At 38.1% G+C, this 21,825-nt stretch overlaps 1 protein-coding gene across 2 annotated transcripts in view; it reads right to left on the bottom strand.

Annotated features, from left to right (window-relative positions):
* The window catches only part of LOC149847086 (protein HIRA-like), a 46,715-nt gene extending 30,341 nt beyond the window's left edge, over positions 1 to 16,374 (bottom strand). The window contains exons 1-7 of one of the 2 annotated variants that reach the window (XM_089998288.1): positions 15,830 to 16,374; positions 12,941 to 13,216; positions 12,561 to 12,812; positions 12,048 to 12,472; positions 10,546 to 11,569; positions 4,353 to 4,563; positions 3,924 to 4,158 (exon numbers count right to left, since the gene is read on the bottom strand). In XM_089998288.1, the coding sequence (XP_089854414.1) occupies positions 3,924 to 4,158; positions 4,353 to 4,563; positions 10,546 to 11,569; positions 12,048 to 12,472; positions 12,561 to 12,812; positions 12,941 to 13,216; positions 15,830 to 15,937 (2,531 nt within the window). In that variant the 5' untranslated portion in view covers positions 15,938 to 16,374. Of the gene's footprint in view, positions 1 to 3,923; positions 4,159 to 4,352; positions 4,564 to 10,545; positions 11,570 to 12,047; positions 12,473 to 12,560; positions 12,816 to 12,940; positions 13,217 to 15,829 lie in introns of those variants that run through there. The other variant, XM_089998289.1, reaches the window with a different exon arrangement.
* Between the last annotated feature and the right edge of the window lie 5,451 nt (positions 16,375 to 21,825).

Raw genomic sequence — 21,825 nt, 5'->3', positions numbered from 1 at the left:
TGTGGTGGGCCAAGTTTGAAAGTAATGTTCCAAATTTAAGAGCTTTTGTCATTCGCATTCTTAGCCAAACATGTAGTGCAAGTAGATACGAGAAAAACTGGAATGTCTTTGAGCAAATCCATACCAAAAGAAGAAATAGATTGGAACACAAAAGGCTCAATGACCTCATCTACGTTCACTATAACTTACCAAAGGTATATAAAATTATAAAGTTTATTTGTTATTTTCATTCAAAACTCAAGCAATTTTAATTTTTTTATGTCAGCTTTTTAGGCAAATCAAAAAGTTAACAGTAAGGAAGCACAAAGAGCAATTGATCCAATCAATTTGGAACATTTTGATGAATTGGAGGCATGGGTTAAAGAAAAAGCAAAAACTCTTTTGAATGAAGAGGATATTTAGTGGATTAACATGCAATGAACACAAAAAGTAAATGATGAAGACCCCACGTATCTTAGAGACAATGTGGATGTTGAAAGAGGAGAAGAAGAAGATATTGATGATGAAGATAATTATGATTATTGATGTATCATGTTTTATTAAAAACTTGGTTATTTAACAGTAAATTAGGGATAAACTTGGTTATTTTGTTTTTTTATGTAATATGAAAGTGTGAGTATTGTGGTATATTCTTAATTGCAAGATATTTAATATTTTGCATTCTTCTTGTGAGATATACATGCAATATTATCTATGATTCTATATTAGTTGATGATTGATGATGTCTTATGTTGCTCATAAAAACATAAATGCTTCATATGTGATTTTATGATTCATCATTATTTCATGTGATATAATTTTTTTAGAATTTTTACTAAATTTTTCTGATTTTTCTTGATTTTTTTTTTATTTTGTTGGATTTTTTTATTAAAAAATTATGATATGTTTACAATAAGATACGATATGGTCTATGTCACTTGGGTGCAGGTGCGGGGGTGCGGCAAAAATATAAAAAATTATATATATATATATATATATATATATATATATATATATATATATATATATATAATTTTTAAGTTTTAACAGTTAGCAACAGTAACACTAATGAAATAAAAAACAATTATCACAATTATCATCAAATCAATTCATCATCATGCATGCAATAAATCAAATTAACAATCTACAATTATATTCTACATCATAAAAACCAACATAATCAAGAGTCTATCGGTTTTAAATTTAAGTGTGAAGCTTCAACTATTCAACATGAATTCAAATCTAATTGCTAATTGGATGCTCCTCACTTTATCAAATCTGAGTACATAGTTTCGGGTTTGGTTTGGATGATTACTGCTTTCCAGAATTAGCTTAGCATGCTGGAGCTATGCTTGAAGAAGACAGAACAACAAAAGCCATCTATAAATTAGTGACGAAGAGAGCATTCTTAGCCGTAGTACTGCAAATAACAAGTATAAACATGAACTGTCAATGCAAGGCAGTGTCCCCCTGCGGATTATGTCCGGCAGAACTGTCTCTATTCTGGTAAAACCAGCAACTCAGCAGCTGATTCTAATGTGCCTTCCTAGTTGCCCAAGGATAATGGCACAGTATACAATGTGTAAGAGCATAGTGTATGAGAAAGCAACGTTGAAATCATTGGGAGCACTTCATAAACACACAGAAAATGGGAGGAAGAGTAAGGTTGCAGAGAGAGGAAAAGGGAGGGCAGGATAGAGGGGTTTGGGAGAGGGAAAGAGAGGGCGGGAGAGAGAGGGGTTTTGAGAGAGGGTTGCAGAGAGAGGAAAATATAGGGTGGGAGAGAGATTGAGAGTGAGAAACAGAGAGAAGAGAGACAGAGCGAGTGAGAGAGAGTACCTAAGGAGGAGAGGTCCGGCGAATAGGTCGTCGGTGGCATCGGGGTTCGGCGGAGAGGTCGTCGCCGGCTTCGGCTTCAGAAGGAGAGGTCGAGAGGAGAGGAAGGGAGGATTAGGGCAAAAAAAATGTGCCCTAATCCACCCCTCCACAGTCCATTTCATTGGGCAGATTTTTTTTTTTAAAGTCTAAAAGCTGGACAGAAATGACCCTGGGTGCGTTGATCTCACCCAAGGTCAGGTTGACCGCACGGCGCACGCGCACCTGCGTCGCGTCCACAGTCCATTTCATTGGGCAGAAAAATTTTTTTAAAGTCTAAAAGCTGGACAGAAATGACCCTGGGTGCGTTGATCTCACCCAAGGTCAGGTTGACCGCACGCGCACCCAGGTGCGGCACCTGGTTGGCCAAATTCCTGTGACTTAGGATATGGTGTTACTATTGGACTGACCGATACAGGTAGCGATACGTTACTTAAAACCTTGGTTAAAAACACACCTAAAGGCACAAAAAGTGTGTCTCGCCTCAAGGTGAGGCCCATTGTGCCTTGAGGCACGCATGTATAGCACAAAAGGCCTGAGGCATGCACCTCATAGACCTTGAGGTGTATGCCTCAAGGCATGCGCCTCATAGGCCCTGAGGCGTATGCCTCAAGGCGAGGCACACACCTCAAAATGATTAGATCAAATGGGGGTCAAAGCCCTCGTTTGAACCAAATATAATATGTAAAAAAAAGGGGGGAGGGGGGGAGGCCCGATGGGTTAGGGAACTCCCTCTCTCTCTTCTGCCGAAAGAAGAAGATGAGGTACATACCCCCCTCCCCCTCTCTCTTTTGTCTCTTCTTCATTTGTTTTTTTACTTTCTTCTTTTGTTCTTCTTCCTCTCTTCTTCTTTTTCTTGTTCCCTTCTTCTTTCCTCCTTCCTTTTCTTCTTCTTCTTCTTCTTATTCTTATTATTATTATTATTATTCCAGCCTTTTTCTTCCCTGTTTTTCTTCTTCTTCCCTTCTTATTAATGACTGGATTTTTTCAATTAACTGACAGTATATAAAATTTGTATATGTCAATTTTGTTAATTACTTTATGCTTTAGTTTGTTTAGAAAAAAGTAGTACATGTGAAATTGTTACTTTCAGTTTGTATAATTATTTGCAAATATGCATGTGACTGTGACTCTTAGATCATGGAAATTAAAAAAAAAATTGTTAAATGAAAATGTTTGTTTTTTTGTTTGTGAGAATAAGTGTAGATATGGATTATTATTATGTGTGATTTTAGTAGTTTGATAGAGCTAATTTTTCAAACATGTATGAAAAATTAGTTTAATGTTTGTTTAAAATGTTAGATGAATTTGTGTGCATTATATGATGATGTAGAGGAATTTGATTGTTAGCGATTTTGCTAAATTTTCATTGAATGCCATATTTTATTTGTTAGATACTTAGATAAATTAAGTTGTTTCGCTAATGTCACTTTTACTGTTTTACAAGTTATTCTCATATTTTTCAGTATTTATCAGTTATTTCTTATTTTATATTGTTTGTTGCTTCATGAATAAAGCATTTTTTTATTTGTATATTTAGATATATTTTTTTAAATTTTTAAAAGTTTTTAAAAATACATTTTTGAGGCTTACACTTTACGCCTCGAGGCTTATGCCTCGCTTCATTTTTTGGTGGAGCCCTTCGCTACGCCTCAACGCTTTTGACAACACTGATTTCAAATGAAACGATATGGGGCATGCTGAGATATAATGTGTTTTACCTTTCTTGTGTGCTGCCCTTTCTTGTATATATATCATTATTTATAGGGGTATTCTTGTACATTTACTTTAGTTAGTTGTAGAGTCAACCATTTTGTACTTTAGTGTAACAAGAGTAGACGTCTAAAATATAGTGTTGTAATCTCATTCTTAGAGCTAATGAAGTTTCTCATTGAGTTTGCCTCCCTGTCTCTTGTGTCACTTCTCCTCTTGCTTTGATAGTACAAGACCCAATAAATCCTAATAAATCTAGCAAAATTTGCAGGCTTCCAATAAACAGCATCCAAAACTAATATTTCAAATGTCATTACAATATAAGAGTGCTGGATGAAGCAGTAAGATATGCATACCTGCTCCAACCAGGCTTTCTAGCCAAGAACTTCCCAACATCAACCTGCAATGCAGCAAGTTCACCAACTTGACCCAGGTTCCAAGAACTTGCAAAGTTTGATGCAGGAAAGCAATCATCAGCAATCCTCAGCCAACAGCAAAGGCTCAAATCAAACAGAAAAGCTTGATGGGTGGCTAAAACAACCAGAGGTGACCCCGATCTTGAGAATCTTGCAGAGATAACTTTGATCGAGCCTGAGAGAGGTCAGACAGAATTGAGTAACCATAAACAACAGCTCAAAAGAAAATCGGTATGCTAAATCTGTAGGCTTTATGATTACATAGTTACAAAAACAGACCCAAAAGAGTAATTCAAGAAACTGAGACTGGAAACATGACTAATTTCACATTGAGATATCCAAAGTGGCAGACTGCAGGAAATCTAATACCTGCATCCTTTGTAGACGAATCGCGCATAGAAGTAAAAAGAGAGATGAGGGAATCATGCACAAGGCAGGTCCTATTAAAAAGATCCCAAACATAAAGCAATCCCCTCTTTGTGACCAGCAACAGCTTCCAGCCCTCATCACAGTCAATAAAAATTGCTGCAGAGCCCATCATTATGGTTGGCATTGCTCTTCTCCCACATTTAGTGTAAATCTTCAGAAGTAGGCAGAAATAAGAATAGACCATCAGCAATAATAAATATAACAAAAGGCTTTAAATCTAGTGTTGTTCTTTTTACAAACTTAGCTACGCTTTCACAATGTGCATACGAAGAACACAGTGCAATAAGATAAGAAATACAGAAAACCCTTACAAAGCACGATACCATCTACAGCCTATAAACAGCATTAAAAACAGTGCAAGGTTCTGCAACAAGGTCAGCACATATTTACTGCTTTATACATTCAATAATCTAGCCTCGTAAGTAAAGTAGATGATATTTCCCAACCGTGTCAAAGTTTTCTTTCCTTTTTCAGATGTGCATGATGATACTTTTGTTAAAATATGTTGTAATTTCGTATATATATTTTATATATATAAGGTGATACATATACATATATTACATATGTATATGTATCTACCTATTATATATATAAAATATATATATTGCTAAGGGTAGTTTAGGTAAGGGTAGTTTAGGTATTTTACACATATTCATTTTCGTGAATATGGTTTGTAATTTTTACCTTTTTTCTTTTTTCTTTTTTCTCTTTTCATTTAATGCATGTACTTGCATTGGGAGGGGCCCAACCCACTAGTCGTTGGACCCCTCCAACGGTCACATTTGTGATCGTTGGAGGGGCTCCAACGACTATGTGGAGCCCCTCCCAAAGCCTCCTAAAAGCCCTATAAATATGGGCAGCTCCTCTTGTATTTCTTTAAGGGTTTGGGGATTATAGCCCAACCTCTTTAGTTGTTTATGAATCTTATGAGTGCATTTGCACATTTGTGATTCCGTGTGTTGTGCTTGTTGTGCACAAGTGTTCTTTGGTGTGTATGTTCACACATTTATTCTCAAGGTTATTGCGTTATCGACTAAAGTATCTTGTTGAAGATACTTTTACATGGTATCAGAGCCTCGTTGAAAAGGAAGAATTGTGATTCGCCCTCTCTTGCATTCCTCGAAAAGCGTGCCTTCAAGTTTTTTGAAATCAAAGAGGATCACCTTCTTCGAGCAATATTTTAGGAGCCTCTCTTGTCAAGAAAGACGCAAAAAGTAATTAAGGTACGTATTATCCCTTGTATTTTTTTCTCTCTAATGGGCGAAAAAGACTCCCATTTCTCTCTTGGGTTTAAGCTTAATGGCTCAAACTATCATGTTTGGGCCGGTAATATGGAAGCCCACATTAAAGGAAAGGGGCTTTGGAGTTACATTCATGGATCCATACCGGAACCGGAACCCAAAATTACCATTATTGAAGGAGGAGATATTAAGATCCTTGAAGGGGATGAAAGACAAAAGGCCCTTGAAGAGTATTCTAAAAAACATGATGATTGAAAAATGAAGAACTTCAAGATCTTATCTTGAATTTTCTCATCCGTTGAGACCAAGATAAACGCCAACATCATCAAATTTAAAAAAGCTTCCGAAGCTTGGGTATATCTTGAGAAAATGTACACCTCAAGAGATCTATCCCACAAGTACTTTCTCCAAAAGAGGGCTTTGACCCTCCAACAAAATGACATGACCATTCGGGAGTACTTTGCCGAATTATCCTCTATTTGGGACGAGCTCGCAATTCTTGAACCTAAATGGAGTGGTGAGGCAATCGAATTAAGGCAAAAACAACTTGAGGAAGACCGGTTCTTCAATTTTTTAAATGGCCTTAGACCCGAATTCGAACAAGTTCGGTCCTCTCTTCTCTCCGCCTTCACATCCCCCTCACTTGAAGATGTTATCACCAAGCTAAGTGGTGAAGAAACTCGTATGGGGATTGGCAAAAATAATCATAGCATTCTTGTTACTTCCTCTACTCAAGAAGATGGTGAAATGGCTAATGTCGTGTCAAGACCAGGAAATAACATGAAGACCTATAGACCTCCTCATTTCAAGAATCAGAGAGGAAATGATCAGTATGGCAAAAGAGACTATAGCAAAATGACTTGCTACTATTGTAAAGAACCCAGACATATCAAACCTTTGTGTCCTAAATGGAAGAAATTGATTGCAACGGCTATAGCATCTCAAGTTGAAGAACGACCTTCTTCATCAAGTGAGTCTCTTTCTCTTCAACAAATTGTAGATGCACTTCAACCTCTTCTCAAGGGAGATACTTTCGGAGCTGCTATGTCATCTTCTTCCCCCGGTAAGACATCTTGGCTTTTAGATTCCGGGGCATCCTTTCACATGACCCCTAGCTCTTGCTCTCTTTCAAATTTTTCTAAAAATTCTTTTCCATCCTTTGTCTAAACCGCGGACGGAACATCTCTTGAGATTAAAGGAATAGGTAATTTTGAAAAACAAGACTTCTTTGTTCCAAAAATCCGTTTTATTCCAAACCTCAACTTAAATCTTCTTTCTGTCTCCCAACTCTCGGACCATGGTTGCGATATAAAATTCTCTTCTAATAAATGTTGGATACAGGATCGTCAGTCCGGGAGATTGATTGGAGAAGGCTCTAGAAGAGGTGACCTCTACTACGTAGATTTTCTTCAAGTTCCCAAGAGTCAATTTTGCAACGTCGTCCAAAACAAAGATATTCATGTATGGCATAAGAGATTGGGTCATCCCAATATTGTTAAAATCTCTTATTTGCCTTTGATTAAACATCTTTGTAAAAGTGACTTTTTGTGTAATGAATGCATTCTTGGGAAAATGAAATGTTTGCCTTTTCCTCAAAGATCCCTGTTTACGACAAAACCATTTGAAATTGTCCATTCTGATGTATGGGGACCGGCTCCGGTAATGTCAAAAGGAGGATTTTCATATTATGTGATCTTCGTGGATGAGTACACTAGGTTTTGTTGGATTTATTTCCTTAAACATAAACATGAAGTTTTCTCAACTTTTAAAAGTTTTCACATGATGATTTCAAATCAATTCAATGGATGTTTAAAAATCTTTAGGTCTGACTCTGGAGGAGAATACCTCTCAAATGAATTTAAGAGTTATCTTGAAAATTTTGGTATTCTTCACCAAAAATCTTGTCCGAAAACCCCTCAACAAAATGGGTTAGCCGAACGAAAGCACAGGCACATCATTAAAACAACTAGGATTTTACTCATTTCTCAAAACATTCCAAAAAATCTTTGGGCTGAGGCAGCCCTTACTTCTGTCTATCTCATAAACAGACTCCCATCGAAGAATTTAAACAAAATTTCTCCCTTTGAAAAACTGTACGATAAGGAACCTGATTATAGCAGGTTAAGGGTCTTTGGGTGTAAATGTTTTGTTCTTACTGATAAGAATGACAAACTTTCTCCTAAAGCCATTCTTTGTGCCTTTCTTGGCTATTCTGAAACCCAAAAGGGGTTTCGTTGTTATGATATCAAAAGTGATAAATTGTATGTTTCCAGAAATGTGAGTTTTTTGGAAAATATCAGTGGATTTGAACGTTGTGACCCCCATAATGAAAATATGGATTACTCCTTTTTATTTGATTTACTGAATAAAGACGATGATACTAATGATAATGAGTCAGATCAAAGTAACCCAAATGAATTTGAAACCGAAGAAAACATCTCCTTGCCTCCTTCGTCACATCAACCTATTGAATTACCTAGAGACCCTATCACCTACTCTCATAGAGATCAAAACAACTTTAGGAGTGCTCTTGACAGATATAATGATGCCAGTCCCAGTGCCTGTCAGAATGAAGTGATCCCTCGTAGAACTGAGAGAAGTAGAAGGCCTCCTTCTAGGTTCATTTCCTATGACTCTTTTTCACCAAGATATAGAGCCTGCCTTAGTGTCATCCACTCCTATATAGAACCTAGAAATTTTGAAGAAGCACGAAAGTGCCCTGAATGGATTAATGCAATGGACAATGAACTTGAGGCTCTGAGAAGAGCCAAAACTTGAGAGTTTCAAAATCTGCCTAAAGGCAAGAAAACAATAGGGTGCAGATGGGTGTTTAAAGTAAAAACTAAAAGTGATGGATCCCTTGAAAGGTATAAAGCTCGCTTGGTTGCAAAAAGATATAGTCAAAAATATGGTATTGACTATGAAGAAACTTTTGCTCCTGTAGCTCGTATGATCACTGTCCGATGTCTTATAACTGTTGCCTCTATCAACAAATGGAACATCTATCAAATGAATGTTAAAAATGTTTTTTTAAATGGCGATTTAAGCGAAGAAGTTTATATGGATGCTCCTCCTGGATTGGAGACTCCTAAAGGAAAGGTGCTTCATCTTCAAAAAACACTCTATGGCCTAAAACAAGCCCCCAAGGCTTGGTATGATAGATTTAACTCTGTAATGATTGAGAATGGTTTTTCCTCTTGTTTTACTGACACTGCTCTTTTTGTTAGAAAATCCAATGCAGGGATTGTTATTTTACTTATATATGTTGATGACATGCTCATCACTGGGAGTGACTCTAACGGGGTTAAGAGTATAAAATCTATCTTAAAAGATAGATTTGAAATGTCTGACTTAGGTTTTCTAACTTATTTTTTGAGAATTGAAGTAGCATACTCTCTTAAAGGATATTTCTTATCCCAAACTAAACTTGCTTCTGAGATCATTGATAGGTCAGGTATTACAGATGAGAAGCTTTGTGAAACTCCTACGGTAGTAGGAGCAAAGATGAAAATTGATGATGGAGTTCCCCTTTTGGATCCTACACCCTACAGACAGCTTGTAGGATCATTGATGTATCTGAGTATTACCAGACCAGATATATCCCATGCAGTTCATACTGCAAGTCAGTTTCAGCAAGCGCCTACATCCGTTCACATGAGTGTCATCTTACGAGTCGTAAGATACATAAAGGGTACTCTAAATAAGGGAGTTTTTTTGTCCTCTTCTTCTGACTTAAAATTGATTGCGTATACTGACTCAGATTGGGGAGGTGACCCAAATAACCGTCACTCCACTACTGGTTTTTGTGTGTTCTTAGGAGACTCTCTAATATCGTGGAGATGCAAGAAGCAACAAAAGGTGTCACTCTCCTCCACAGAAGCTGAATATCGTGCCATGGCAACTACTACCATGGAGATTGTTTGGATTCATCAATTGCTAGAAGACATGGGGATTACAATAGAAGGGCCCACTAAGCTTTGTTGTGACAACAAGAGTGCAATCGACATCGCGAAAAATCACACCTTTCATGAGCGGACTAAACACATCGAAATGGAGTGTCACTATGTTCGTGAAGCATATCTAAAAGGAGTCATTGATCTTCCTTACGTCACGTCCGAATATCAGCTGGCAGACTTCTTTACTAAAGCTTTGTGCGCTCCGCGATTCAACTTCCTTCTTGGCAAACTATCGGTCATCTAGTCCTAAGTTTGAGGGGGGGTGTTAAAATATGTTGTAATTTTGTATATATATTTTATATATATAAGGTGATACATATACATATATATATATGTATCTACCTATTATATATATAAAATATATATATTGCTAAGGGTAGTTTAGGTATTTTATACATATTCATTTTCGTGAATATGGTTTGTAATTTTTACCTTTTTTCTTTTTTATTTTTTCTCTTTTCATTTAATGCATGTACTTGCATTGGGAGGGGCCCAACCCACTAGTCGTTGGACCCCTCCAACGGTCACATTTGTGACCGTTGGAGGGGCTCCAACGACTATGTGGAGCCCCTCCCAAAGCCTCCTAAAAGCCCTATAAATATGGGCAGCTCCTCTTGTATTTCTTTAAGGGTTTTGGGATTATAGCCCAACCTCTTTAGTTGTTTATGAATCTTATGAGTGCATTTGCACATTTGTGATTCCGTGTGTTGTGCTTGTTGTGCACAAGTGTTTTAGGTGTGTATGTTCACACATTTATTCTCAAGGTTATTGCGTTATAGACTAAAGTATCTTGTTGAAGATACTTTTACAACTTTGTCCGTGATCAAAATTTAGAATCCAAATGGGTACTTGAGCATGCTTCAGAAACCAAAGTTGCAGGCATGGATCAGATAAATCATAAAAGACCAGAGGCTGGTATGCAAAATATCATGATACCTGCAAGCAGCCATCTTCTGTACCAACCGCCCAGAAATTAGTGTTTCCAGCCAAGACAGTCACCTTTCCTGACAACCTATCAGACCAGAGAACAGCAGCTCCTTTGGAGCATGTAACTTCAGTTTCCTTAGGCATAGGTGCATTCCCTACCCCATAGATTTCATTTAAAACCCGCTCTACAGGCTTGGCCTCCAAGCAGAATGCAGTGCTATCTTCACCTTTTTTCTTATCAAAGACGTGGATCGAAAGAATGTCTCCAGGTACATGTCCACCTAACATGCCAACAAAACCAGTGCATTCCAGATTAATTTTTCCATCATTAGCAGCCGAGACTGAAACTTTCTCAAGAACCAGGTTTTCAGTAATGGCGGCTCTTGCAGTTACTCCACTACGCTCTTTGACATCAGATGGCCTCTTAAAGGGAGCTTCCTTAGCTCCAGCATCAACACAAAGCACCCCATTATCATCCTTCTTTTGCTCTGAAAATGGGAGGCCCACATCTAATGGAGCTCCTTGAGTAATGCCCAAGATATTCTCCTTATGGACTGGAACACCAACTGCTTCAGGAATAATTCTTTTTCTACCATCAGGTCGTCTATATTCTCTCTGTTTTACTGGACTAGAAATTCTTGCAGCAGCTTTATTCAATTCACCACCACTAACACCACCTGAAATTTCATTTTTCTTTTCATCTTCAGCAGATGCATCAGGAACCTTTGGATGTGGCTGACCAATGATTGAGTTATCAGTATCCATGGAAGCTTTTCCAGGCATCTGATTTTGATGAGCAAGAGTAGCTCCCTTTTTGCTAGCAGATTGTTCAGCAGATGCTGCCTCTAGCAACAATTGTGCAGGGCTTTCAGCTAAGTTTGTCTGTCTGCCTCTGACGTCACCATATCTACTCCTTTTCAACTTATCTAACTCAGCATCTGTCAACCTATGGCCAAGTTCTTTAACCTCAAAATGAAATGTGGCTATAGTCCCATCCAAGGAGCAAGCAAAAAGGGTATAACCATCTGGACTCCTATTTCAAAGAAAGCCATGATTCAGGTAATACAGAATAACATCATATACCAGACAGCACTGTCAGATGGAAACTGCAAATGGACAGTCAATTAAAATTGGCAAAAAAGAAGCGGAACTTGAAAAATGATTTGACATAACTTAAAATGACAAAGCCCTAAAGTTAATGCACTTTCATATATATAATTTTGTCAGAGTGGTGAAACTACCCTAATGAAGTGGCACGGCCATTTGTTCAAAATAATCCTTTTTATGGGTAACCACCAGACTCAAGTTGCTTCTTGGTAATCACAAGCTTCAAGAAGCCAACCCTGACCTTCAGGTTTTAGTTTTTATCAGTAGCACAGACAGAAGGCATCCACTTTCAGTAAGAGCAGACCAAAACAATGTACACATACAATTTTAAAAGCATTCCTCAAAAAAGTTATAATGCATCACATTTCATGAGAATTATTGGCATATGTGCAAGATGTCCTTACCAGGATAAATCGACCACACTTTGAGTAAAATAATGTTTGGCAACAAAAAGTGGTCGAGGACTTGCCGTTGTCCAAACAGTAATAGTGCAATCTTGACTCCCAATAGCAATCACATTATAAGGTACTAATTCTTTAGAGGAGGATTTTGGTGCTGTTTCTCTTTCTGCAGATTTGGAGGCACCATTTGACCAACCAATTGATTCAACTCTTGGGTCTGAACCATTAGTATAAGTCTTCCGGAACATAGAATGGTTAAACTTCACAGCAACAACAGGGGCATTGTGCCCAAGAAAATCAAAAGTAGCAGACCAGTCACCTCTCTCCAGTACTGGTGCAGAGTGCCTGGGCTTCTGAAACCCATGTGTGGTAGTGATAAAGTGCCCACAGGGTGACCATCCAAGCCGTCTAAAGAATGTTGATCCTACCTGATGAGATTATTGTGAACAGTCAAATGAGAAAGAAAAACAAAAGAACGACAAAAAAAAAGAAGCATTATAAAAGATCAAGACATACAGATTTTCCCCAGTGTCCTTCAGTCCTATGCTCAATGCTCCAGTCGCTTGTTCGCCAGATGATGACAGTCTTATCATCTGATTGGCTTGCAAGGAAGGAACCGATAGGATCCCAAGCAATTCCTTTAACTAGGCTTGAATGGCCTCTTAAAACAGCAGTGCAGATGCCATTATTCATATTCCATATGTGGACAGTATTATCTAAACTGCAGCTAGCCAATATTGAGTCATCAGGAGACCAGTTAAGATCCACCTACTTCAAGCACATAAAAGGAAACACCTCGGTTAGACACTAGACAGTGTATCAGATTAGCAAAATGACAACATTTATGGAAAGAAAATATCAAATTAACAACAAAAAAAAAACTAGAAGTTAATTACCACGTCAGCAGTATGCCCCCTCAAGGTCATCACAACTTTCCAATTTTCTACATCTGGGGGCTCCCCACTGCCAAATTCAGTGGTACCAGTCCCAGGTTTTCTCTCATGAATGAGAATCACCTGATCATCAGAACTGGATGCCACATACCGTCCATGTTTAGCCCACCTTACACAATTAACAGATCCAAAATGATCACGAAGTGTAGCCAGCAATGCTGGTGCTGATTGATCAAGTTCGGCCTCCTTGGATGCAGATTTCATATTCCAGATACGAACCTTCATCAGAAAATCACCAGTATAAAAAGCAATGCCTAATGAAGAAATTTTTGCATCTCGGATCATGGAAATCTAGAATTAAATGGTCTGTGCATGGTACAGCCAAAGAGTTGGAGAAGCACTAGGAAATAAGATAATTTCCTATAGTCCATAAGCTGTGAATCAAGATGCATCTGCTTGTGTCGCATCACTCTCCGTGCATGTGTGTATCTGTCTCACCAATTTCGGTGATATGTTGAAAATGTCACAGTTTAAAAGGTTCATTTGGAAAAACTGAAAAACTGTAAAGTATCATAATTCTTTTAACAATACAAACTGAAAATATTGCAATGATATCATTATAATTTTGTGGCATTCTCCAAGAAATCCAGTTTGTGAAAATACTTTCAATAGTCTTATTTATTAAAATCCCAAAAAAAATCCCAAAGAAAAACACTTTTTTATTTTTAATTCTCCAAAAAAAACTTTGTGGGGTGAGAGAGGGGGAGCGCAAACAACTAATGTCATTTAGTCGCGATATTTTTGTTTTAGCGATATTTTGAAAATATTGCAAGATTTTCCCATTATCATTGGCTACCTTAAAATATTGGTATTTCTCGCGATATTTTCAAAATATCACCGATATTGGTGATAGTGGTCCATCTTATGTGAGGTCTACATTGATCTTTATTCTGTGGTGTCCTTACTCTGTCATTTTTCACATCAACTGTTCAACATAACATGGTTATTTCTATTTCACATTAAAAAGAGTAAAAAGCAAGAAGGTGGAACCACATCCACAGGAATATATCTGAAAAGCTTCCTAACAAATCCACTTGACAATGAATATTTATGCAGGTTAGAGCCACTATTTTTTATTCAGACTTCAGGCTATCTACTATGTCACATAGGTGCATGTGCGGATGGGGGTGTGGGTGCAGATGTGGCGATGTGGCACTTTAAAAAAACTTGGGTGCGGGGAGGGTATATACATATATATATATATATATATATATATATATATATATATTTTTAACAGTTTTAAGTTAACATTAAGTGTATGTGTGTGCATTTATGTATTTATATATATAATATAGATAAAAATGGACTTGATTAGGGTTAACTGAATCTACTTTTGGATAGAAATGGACCTCAGTGTGGTTCACTTCACCTAACACAAAGGAAGTTGTGTCCAAGTGTCGCACCAGCTTGATTACGGGTGCGGTGCCCTGTTAGAAGAGTCCGTGTTACATAGGCTATCTATGATCTCTAACTTAAACAATGGTCACACACTTCAAACATCTGCCAAAAGGAAGTCTGATAATATATTTTCTTATGCCTTTCAGCCACGGGCATGAACTCATAGTACTAGGCAACATGAAGTAATGATTACCAGACAAAAACCAAATATATGGCAAAATAAAAATATGAAGTGATGATTACAGGGTTAAAATAAATTCGTGCGAAAGAAACAATTGGAATTCCTATAAAATCCAAAACTCTAACTAACAAAATAAAATAGAGAATCAAACACATTCCATTGGGCTATCTAAAGCACCGAGAGTCAATGATAATAGATTATAGAGATCCAAGCATCCACTGAAATTTTGAACTATAAAAGTGCTAATTTCTGTAGCCCAAGAAAAGATGATTGTTACAGAAGTTATGAGCAACAGCAGAAAGAATACCAATATGTCCATCAATAGGAAATTTGAACACTAGTGGTGCTAACTTGTACTGCCCAGATGTATTGATCTGCTCATCATTCTGAATTATACCCAGTCAAACACATAGTAAATCATGGATAAAGTCGATGATTCATCAGATTGGCAATCATCACATGGGAACGCACAGAGCCAGAATCCTACTCAGTGGAAGCAGTTAAGCAATCAATCCCAGAGAAATAAAATTTATAACATTTTTAACTACCATTGTAAGGCTAAAGCTAAAGCTAAAGCTCAAGCAGATTGGGTTCATGCCCAAGTCTACAATCCGATTTGCCTAAGTTCAGGTTGTCAACTCAACTTAGGCACTCAGGGGGTGTTTGGATGGATTCAGTTACACAGGAAAGACAATCAATCTCTATAATGCAACTTCCTTGCTTATCCCACGTGCCTGAAGAAAAGGGTGCATCTAAACAGCCCCTTAAAGAGAAAAACTGCTACAAGAATATCACTCACGCACAATGGCAGTTACAGATCCATCTTTACTCACTGACAGCCTACTTAAATCAAAGGTGGCAAAAGAACCATCAGTTCATATTCAGTTGGTGTCAATACCCATACTTGATATGCCGAGTCCAAACAACCATATCAAATATGCACAACAAATAGTTTCGAACAAATTCAAAAGAATCCAACAAAAAGAGACAAATTTCGAAATAATCTAAGAACAACCAAAAGACCCAAAAAGTTAAAATAAACACTCCAGGAAACGGGAGAGAGAAAGAGAGCTCCATACTACTTTCCATAATCCCACTCTAAGCAACTCATTAAAACAAAAAGAGCCACCCATTTCCATTTAGAAAAAGAAAAGAAACGCTTTAACCCCAAGCTAGCTAAATAACCAATACCCAATGAGAAAGGAAAACATGGTGCAACTGAGAACGAAAGATATCAAGGAAATAAAACTCACCTTATGATCTCCTCCTGCGGTAGCGAAACGGAGGCCGCCAGGTTGAATATCTATTGAGAATATCTGCAGGCCTCCATGTTTCACCCATCCTGGCTTCTCAGTAATCATCTCTCTCTCTCTCTCTCTCTCTCTCTCTCTCTCTCTCTCTCTCTCTCTCTCTCTCTCTCTCTCTCTCTCTCTCTCTCTCTCAATTCCAACCTTTCTTTCACCTTCCTCCCTTTTAACAGTTTTTCCTCCTCTTGGTTGCCCTAAGATTCCCAAACTCAATAAAAAACAACATTTTAGCAAAGACCCACTTCTCTAATTGATCTGGAAGGCCCAAAAAAACAATCTTTGATAGATCTCCCTGAAGAACAAGAAGAGACAACAATGCAGAAAGGGGTAAACGACCTTAAGAAAAGAAAAAAAAAGGAAATATTCCTCTGCAGGGAAGATGGTGATGAAGGTAATGAAAAGATAGGCCCTTTAAAAAAGAGGAGGAAAAAAACGTCATAACCATAGAGAAATAATCCACTTGTTAAGTTTAAACCTCCCTAAAGTTAACGAGGGAAAACCCTAGATGGGCAGCTTTGAATTGAAATGTAAAAAACTCTTCTCAAAAAAAAAAACCTCCCAAAAACAGAAATTAAAAAAACAATCCCTATTGCCAAGAAATCAGAAGCACCCCTTTAATACTTCTATGGGATTAAAGACATACCCAAGTCGGGAAAATAAATAGGAGGAGAAAAGGGAGGGTGAAGATTGAAAAGTGAACTGCCATTAGTTTTAGTCATGAGGGATGCAAAAATAGTGGTATGAAACAAGGGAGGACCACACCATTCATTAACATGATAAAATAATAAAATAAGGATGAAGAAATTTCACCTCCTTTCATGACCCACAACAAGGAGTAGCACCAATTCCCTATCCAAATTTCTTCAAGCTTGATCTTTTCGTCTCACCTTGAAGAAAAACGAAAACCCTAGACAAGACGCTAGATAAGTGTCTTATGTTTTCCGATGGAAAGGATTTACTTTTGTGTTAAGCTTTTTTTGGCTTCTAACATGTGAGGACCAAAGCTACCAACCGTGTAACCAATGTGATTGGTTGTAAATTCAGACTTCGACCAAAGTCCTAGCCTAGCCAGGATTTGTTGAGTCAAGGAAATAAAACAGCAGTGAGTTGGCTAAGACCAGGTTGACTCAGCCCATGTGGTCAACAAGGCTGTCAGCAATTCGGGTGTGGGTTGGATCCAAGTTATGCAGGTCTGTTGACTAATGGAATGATGAGCAAACAAGATCCAAAATTAAATTTGACCAGGGCCACAGACTGGAAGTAAATGCAACTCTAGACTGGACCTGCTATAACCAAACCCTGAGAGAGAGAGACGGGTTGCTTTGGGCAATGCCTTTATAAGGGAAAACAGCAATCGATCCACAGGTTAAATGGGTCATATCCAGATCCGATTCACACATTTTTGGACTGGATCCAGGACAGTTTTTTTGTTTATTTAGTTTGACTTTCTCTAAACCAGATAATAAAGGTTACAGATCGGGTCGGGTAGGCGCTCATATCTGGTTCATTATATATTGGTAGCCCAGTGCCTTCCATGCAGTAATTCGACCCTTATTAGGTCTTGCCCTTCTCAAATTTGAAGCTCATTCAAATTAATTTGGTTAGACACTCGACAGCATGACTGGGCTTGGACGAGTTATCCTACCAGGGCAGGTTGGACAGCTTGACTGGGCTGGAACTGGACTTGGAGTTGCTGGTACCAGGTCTGAACTTTGAGTGCAGTCTAGTCCCATCTAAATTAGGCAGGGCCAAGTCAATATTCAAAGTTAGGATGGTAAAAACCTGGCACACTCTTTATATCTCTGTCTATATATATATAAATATATACATATATATGGAGAGTACTTTGTTTTGTTTTTTTACAAAAAAGGACCTTAAAAGCAATCACGGCCTTACATGTTATTTTTGTGATAGCCTGTAAGTAGGGGTGGGAAAATCTGACACTACCCACTAACCCGCTTCTTAGCTAGGTTCAGGTTTGGCTTAAAGAGGTTCATGTCGTAAACGGGTTGACTTGCCTAATCCATTTATTAAATGGGTCAGGTTCGTGTTAGAGGTATGTCAACCCGACTGACCTGTTTAATAAAAGGGTTAGGCGGGCGGGTCAACCCATTTACCAACCCGCCCGTCAACCCGTTTATCCGTTTAATCGAACCCGACGTGTCAACCCCTTTACCTGACTCCCAACCCGCCCCCTAACCGGCCAACTCATTTACCCGACCCGACCTATTTATTAAACAAGTTAACCATGTCGTGTTGGGTTACCCGTTTAATAAACGAGTCGGGTTCATGTTTGCCATAGCCGACCCATTTAATAAATGGGTCAGGTTCCTGTTGAGGTATGCTGACCTGCCAACCCGCCAACCTGACCCGATTGTCACCCCCTACCTGCAGTGGCGTAGCTAGGATTCATGTGAAGGGGGGCAAACAAGGGTGCAGCAAAAAAAAAATGTGTGATAGTCAGGGGATTCGGGGGCAGCGCCCCTGATTTTTTTTTTTTTTTTTAGATAAAAAAAATGGCTATAATTATTAATAAAAATCTATTTCATATGGACGAATCAAACTATTTGCTGCAGTCAGGGCTGGGCTAAAAAAATGGATAAAAATCTATTTCATATGGAATTAGGGCTGGGTTAGGACTGAGCTTTAAAAAAAAAAAATTAACTGTTTCGGGAGGCAGCCCAGTCCTGCCCCCCCTAGCTACGCCTTTGCCTACCTGTAAGGCGTGATCGCTGCTAAAGGCCTTTTGGGTGGACGTGTGTCGTGCGATGGTGTGTTTTCCAGATCAACGTTTACAAGGTGTCCACCATTACTCCCGTCTCTCTCTTCATTTTTTTTTTTTTTCCAAAAGGGAGGTTCAGCAACTGCTGCTAAATGCTGTTTTGATGGCATTTTAGCACACGACCATCGCTGTTTAGCTCAGAAGATGGTAAGCAGTTACCATTTTCTCTCTCTCTCATATATATATATATATATATATATATATATATATATATATATATATATAAAGAGAGAGAGAGAGAGAGAGAGGAGAATTTGTCTGTGCATAACGTTAACATAGTGTTTTGGGCCGTTGAGAAAGGGATATTTAGGGTATGTTTGATGGCGCATCTCGCGCATTGCACGGGATGAAAAGCCTCAAACTTACATGTTTTTTAACAAACGTGGGAATCGGAGGACGTGCACCTCCGCCGCATCCATATTAATACGATATTTTCGTTCCACCCTCCTCGTTACAAAAAGAACGAGGACGGGGAACGAAGTTAAAATGCCTCGATGGGTGCACCCCTCTCTCTCGCCCATCTTTCTCCCTCTCTCTCCCCTGTGCACTGGCGGCCGACGGAACGGGAGGCGAGGCCGGCAATGCGTCTCTCTCTCTGATGACTGTCGCCACCACCACCGTTCCTCCTCCACCACTGTCGTCGGATTCTCACTGGAGTCGCCACCGGCATGGGAAAATTCCAAAAAATCAGAGCTGCGGCTTTCATTCGGTCTTCATTTTGCTAATCCTTCTGAAAGAGATGGAAAAATCCGAGGAGAAGAGTGCCTTCGAGTCTGTACATTCCTTCCCTTCCCTTCGTTTCTTTTTCCTTCCCTTTTCTCTATTTTTTTTGATAAATTTTGTTGTAGAATCTGATTTTTGAGTTAATTTTTAGGAATTTATGTTGTGAATATCGATCTAATTGTTCGTAGATATTTGTTTCTAGGTTTTCCTCGTGGTGTTTGTCTGGATTTGTGAGGGTGTTAAGTGCTCTTGTTAAATTGGGGTTGGGTTGGATGTTGGCATTGAGATTCCCCTTTGTTTGCTTCTTGTTTTCTTTTGTTGCTTCTTATGTTATGGTAGAGATTTTGATTGGTGATTCAATCTTTATTTTGTTTGAGTTTCGCATGAAAATTTTTGCAGTGTGGTGTCCTAAAAATGGGGGTTTCTGTGTTTAGATTGGTAAATTGGAAGTATAGTTTGTGATTTTTCAAGTGTCTGGCAGAATCTCACATAACAACAAGAAGTTGGCAATTGGGTATGAACCATGATGGACTTGTCAGAAAATTATTGGTTATTAACTGTCTGACTTTGGTAATTTTTGATGTACTTCTCAAATTGGTAAACTCACTCTTTGTTACTAATTCTAGATTACTAATGGCAGCCATGGTAGCCTTGTTCAAGAGTTTAAAAACAAAAGCATACATGCATCTAGTCAGAAATTATTGGCAATTGTTTGGAAATGCATAGATGTATGAAATTATTGGTAGTTGTTTGGAAATGCAAGTGTACTGAACAGTGCAAGGGGCGGGAAATGGACATTCACATGGTTCATGGATTTAATTCCCTAGTTCTAGTGTGGATATGAAAACCTACATTAGCACATGCATAAAGTATGGTTTTGTTGTTAGACAGCACACTTGTTCTTCCAGTAGTATGTTGTGGAATTTATTGTACTTGATTTTGATAGAAAATGGCAGTAAGTTACTGTAATTTAGTTTATGATGCATGAGTCAAAATTTAAGAATCTTGTACAATTGCTTAAGACTAATGAATTACAGAGCCCAACACCCACTTTTTTGAATCATTAAATGCCATTCTTTTCTGTGACCCCAATGCCTACTCAGCATAGTAGATTTTTCTGTGAGATCTTTTTGTTCAAGTGAATCATTTCTCAAGCTATTTGAATCGTTAAATGCCATCCTTCAAATTGCTTGTTTATTTATTTTATATGTATTTATCTTTTCTTTGTTGTTGACATGTGATGACCTACATCATCTTATGAGAACAATCTATTTTGTACTGATGCAAGCATGTTTATTAGATGAGAAGGAGAAGCTCGAGTTTCAGGTTTCTTGTGTCAAATGCAACAGCTGGATTTGTCATTGGCAAATGTGGTTCAACAATCATAGAGTTGCAGTTACAATCTAGAACTCATGTTCAGTTGTCCCATAACAATGAATATTTTTCAAGAACATGTAGAATCATTATGATAACTAGAAGTGTTAGTGAGATACTTAATGCAATAGAACTTGTACTTTCAAAATTGCAGAGTGAGGGTACCATTGTAATACAAGTTTTTTTTACTTATTGCTGGCATGGTTGCACAACAATTGTGAATTCAATATTAAATTTGTATTTTTTTCTTGATAAATTTATGTTATTCAGTTACATGTCGAAGATGGTGATGATGTGGATTCTACAACAAAGTTGGGACTTGTAGTTCCAAATAGTGCATGTGGTGGTATAATTGGCAAGGGAGGCGCTATAATAAACTAAAATATTGTTTTTGTTGTTGTCATTTGTCATGAATGAACGATTTTTTAGTTTTTAGATTCAATCCTAGATTTTTAGATTTTAAACATTTTTTTATGTTATAGACCCAATTCGAGATTCGAGGCAAAAAATCATAATAAACTTGTTAAAACATGTAAAATGGTGTGTGGATCAGGTCATACAATCCAAAATGAAGTAATTTGACCCATTATCCATGATTGTCTAAGTTGTTCGCACATCATCATCAAACAATGAACATTTGGAACACAACATCCGAGTACAGTCCAAACAAACATTGGACTTGGTATAGTTGTTTTCTGTTTTTTTTTTTCATTTCGTCTACTTCTAGATATACCATCAAACATACCATTAATGCCCCTTTCATACCCAGCGAGGAGCTCATTTGCGAATCCTACTCCCTCTTTTCCTCTCCCTCGCTAGCCCTCTCCTTTCCTGCATCGAATCTCTATCATTGTAGGCTCTGCCTCGCTAACCATAGTTGGAGGCCGGAATGTCGCCCAACACCCCCTTAAATCAGGTGCACCCTTTCCCCTCTCTGACTCCCTTTTTCTCTTTGCAACCCTATCTCCCCCTCCGCCTTTTTTGAGCATCAGGCCTTGCGTAAGCCCCCCTCTCTCTCAATTTATCTATCTCCCCTTTGTGATGCTTAAAATCCTTAATGGAC

This window comes from Nuphar pumila, chromosome 2, assembly GCF_984573655.1.
Source record: "Nuphar pumila chromosome 2, dmNupPumi1.hap1.1, whole genome shotgun sequence".
Lineage (NCBI taxonomy): Eukaryota > Viridiplantae > Streptophyta > Magnoliopsida > Nymphaeales > Nymphaeaceae > Nuphar > Nuphar pumila.
Note: the sequence above shows the minus strand (reverse complement) of the source record. Positions and strands in the feature narration are given on the sequence as shown.